The sequence below is a fragment of the Diceros bicornis genome, chromosome 5 (genome assembly GCF_020826845.1).
Source record: "Diceros bicornis minor isolate mBicDic1 chromosome 5, mDicBic1.mat.cur, whole genome shotgun sequence".
Lineage (NCBI taxonomy): Eukaryota > Metazoa > Chordata > Mammalia > Perissodactyla > Rhinocerotidae > Diceros > Diceros bicornis.
In genome coordinates, this window is record NC_080744.1 from 26225572 (window position 1) to 26229370 (window position 3799).

Sequence of the window (3799 nt, forward strand, 5' to 3'; positions counted from 1 at the left end):
TCAAGATAGGACATGTAGTTGGAGCGCCAGCTGCAGAGTTTGGGTGTTGGTGACAGGTGCCCGTTGTGCACTGTGCCTCACAGCACAGAGGTAGGTGGCTGAGTCACTGGGCTGAGAAGTTGCAATATATAGAGTACTACGTCTTGATGATTTATCCAACGAGGCTTTAATTCTTCCACTCGTTTGCTCTCTCTGATTTGACCGAAGTAGCAGCAGAGAAATGAGCCCTTTCCCAGGGTCCTGCTTAAACCACTGAAGGGAGAAAATGGCACTATCGGTATAGCTGCAGTTGAGAGCCGATATTTCTCCCTCTCGGGCACTCAGAGCTTCAGGACTCTGCTCCACCTCCTGTTTACCACTCACCCCTGTTCAGAGAGAGAACACAGAGAGAGGGACTGGTTAGTGGATAATAATTCTTGGGAAATTAGATTTAAATTAACTTTTTCAACCTCCACAGACGTTCCCAGCAAACCACACTGGCACAACTCCCTATCTTTCTCTCTCTTCCCTGGCGAGAAATGTCCCAGAGTCTGCCTGATCTTTGCCCATTTCCAGATCCCTCTAACTCACAGTCTAGCTGTAACCAAAGGATGAGCAGGCTCAGGGGTTTGTCCATTCTTTCTGTCACTCAGACTCACTGAGAATGGTTCTTGCGTCTGTGATATTGACAACGGCTCACAAGATAAATGATCTGCTTTGCTGTCTCATAGGTTCAAACATTTCTACAGGAAACTAGGAGTCATACCAGCCAATCAGAGACCAGTCACACACACACACACACACACACACACACACACACACACACACACGCTGATCTGCAAAGAGTGGGAGGTGGAAATGGTAACACTGCCATCTCAGGACCAAGCCCGGCATTGACAGAAATGCTGCTCTCTCTTCCTCCTCCTGAATGAAAACAATTTTTAAATATCAAATTTGTAGAATGTAGCTAAATCAGTGCATAAAGAGAAATGTATAGCATAAATGCTTATATTAGAAAAGAAGAAAGCTAAATTTTTGTATACAGTTACAGCTGCTTTCTCCAGATTCCTATAACTACTCCCCCCTCTTGCCACTTCAGCCCTTAAGGACTAGTTTCCCTTAACTCACACATTCTTAAAAAGTCCCTTTATATCTCTTCTCACCCATCAGATGGCAAAAAGAGTTAAGAATCATAATATTAATACTCAGTGTTTCTGATGATGTCAGGAAATGGGCACTCATAACCAATAGCTGAAGTACAAACTAATAAAGATTTACAGGGGTTATTTACATAGCATTGGATGCCAGCAATTCCACTTGGCTGGGAATTTTTTTTTTAAGAAATACCTTTATAAATGCATGTATAAAATTGCACATCGCAGGAGTAAAAAAAGTGGAAAATTTTAAACTTCCTTCGGTACAAATATCTAATGCATTTGGGTGGATCTATATTATGATATACTATTCAGTTGTGAAAAAGAATAAATAGACTTAAATTTTCTGATTTGCAAAGATTTCTCTGACTTAATCAAATCACAGTACTTTACATATAAGTATGATCCCAATTATGTTTTTAAACAGCTTTTTTTATTATGGATATCTATGGAAAAGAATGGAAACAGTGGAAGTGTGCTCATTCCAACTTTAACAGTAATTGAGAACTTGTGAGGGACAAATCAAGGAAGTATCACTTTTTATTCTATATACCTAAAATTGCTTTAATATTTTAAACATGTAAATATTAATTTATAACTTGTTTAATCATAAAAATAGAGAACTTAATGAAAACAAGGGAAAGCTAAGGAAAAATTGAAATATGAAATATTAATATAATTGTCCCTTTCTAGCAAACTTTCAAGATTCACTTATTAGTCAAATGCATGCGCTATAAGTTGAAAAAATTGGGAGAATCCAGACATTTTTCAGAGGAATAATGTTCAATTTATGAACTTCACTTTGGACCTTCAGCAAGAACGAGAATGTTCGATTGGAGAAAGGATACGTATCCAAGCTCCTTCTTTCTGCTTTTTCCTTTCTGAACTAGTTCTTGATTTCATGTACCTTTTACTTATTATTTTCCCACCTTCTTCTATTAAGCTTACATTTTCTGTGTAATGTACTTTTTAATTAAAAGTTACCTCCCTTCCCCTACCAGGGAGACAGGTCTGCCTGTCTGCCCCACCGTGCACTCTCTCAGTGCAATAATACACAGAGGTGTCTTCTAGGGTGACCTGATTCAGCATCAGGATACTGGAATTTCTGTCCACAAGAATGGACAGGGAAGCCATTTTATTAGTCACTTTGATCTTTGAACCTGAAATCAGATGCCGTGAGCCTTGGTTATAAAATTGTCAATATGAGAGGATGTACTCATTTCCTCTAGAGGTGGCATGGGAACAGGGTATGCTCACTTCTTGTCCTCCATCACTGTCCAAAGAGTTGGGCTGTGTGGTCTTAACATTCGCAGAATCCCTAAGGTGGGGAATATAAGATTATCTCCAAACCCTCAGGGCAGATTTTTAAGGTCAAGGTACAGTACCTCTAGAATTTTCCCTTCTGACTCTCATCCCGTATTTCACTTTCTCTCACTTCCATCCTACAGAAAGAGAAAAGAATGCGTAGAATTATCTAAACTCACTGGTCAAGAGGCAGGACTTCATTGCTCTCTCCCATTTTCCCTTGGACTCAACAAATATGAGAAATTCTTTATCACAAGGAAAGCTCTTCTGTGATTACTGAGGGATATGGGTTGAATTGTGTCCCTTCCAAATTCATATATTGAAGTCCTAACTCCCAGTACTTCATAATGTGATTTTGTTTGGAGATATGGTCTTTAGAGTAATAAAATTAACATGAGATCATTAGAATGAGCCTTAATCTGATATGTTTGATGTTCCATAAAAGGGTAAATTTGGACATTGAAACATGCATACAGGGAAGATAATGTGAAGAGACATGTGAAGTTGGCCATCTAGAAGTCGATGAGGGGAGCCTGGAACACATCCTTCCTTCACAGCCCTCAGAATGAACCAACTCTGCCAGCACGTTGATTTCCGACTTCTAGCCTCCAGAATTGTGAGGCAATAAATTTCTGTTGTTTACATCACCTAGTCTCTGGTTCTTGCTATGACAGCCCTAGCAGACTAATATACTGGGTATGATGCAGCTTCTCACACTGAGGGTTTCACTTTCTCGCAAAGTGCAGGTGCCAACTGAACTCTTGCTCTAAGGATCTTGGATGAAGTACGGTGACACAAGTTGAGGTAGCAGGTGTCTCTTCTGATTCCTTGCTTTCAAATACTATCCTTTCTTAGGCTCGAGACACTCACTCAGGGTCAGGAGCACACACACGTCCATCACCAGCCTTATACTTCAAGCAGACACTAGAATCCAGGGCCCCTGCTCAGCCTCTGTGTCTTCACCTGGGCTGGGGGAGGTGACAGAACACAGACACATCTGCTGAGTTGCTCCCAGGATTGCCCTTCACTTGGCAGCTGTCCCCCTGGGGAATCCCCAGGCATAGAGTCAGCCAGTGAGACAGTAGCTCCTTGGTTGACACACCTTCACAGGTTTAATCATATCCCTAGAACTAGAGTGAAAATATGAAACAGGCATCCATTCTCAACCCAAGGGTTCCCTTGAGAGTATCTATGAGTTTTAGATACTGTGGGGCTGAGTATGAAAGAGGAAAACAAAGACAGCATCCCCCCAGAGCCCTTTTCTTATTATTTTTTCACAACACAAGAGAACGAATATGTTTTGTTGGTCATCCGATGCTCTGAGGGACTCAAAGGATTTTTCTGTACATTCAGGAACCACC

General features: G+C 40.9%; 1 gene segment (V, D, J or C); it reads right to left on the bottom strand.

The window, feature by feature from the left end:
• On the bottom strand, positions 1–616 carry LOC131405464 (T cell receptor alpha variable 21-like). The segment is given in 2 exon segments: positions 1–365; positions 571–616. Coding segments are annotated over 2 exon segments (411 nt in total).
• Positions 617–3799: the final 3183 nt, after the last annotated feature.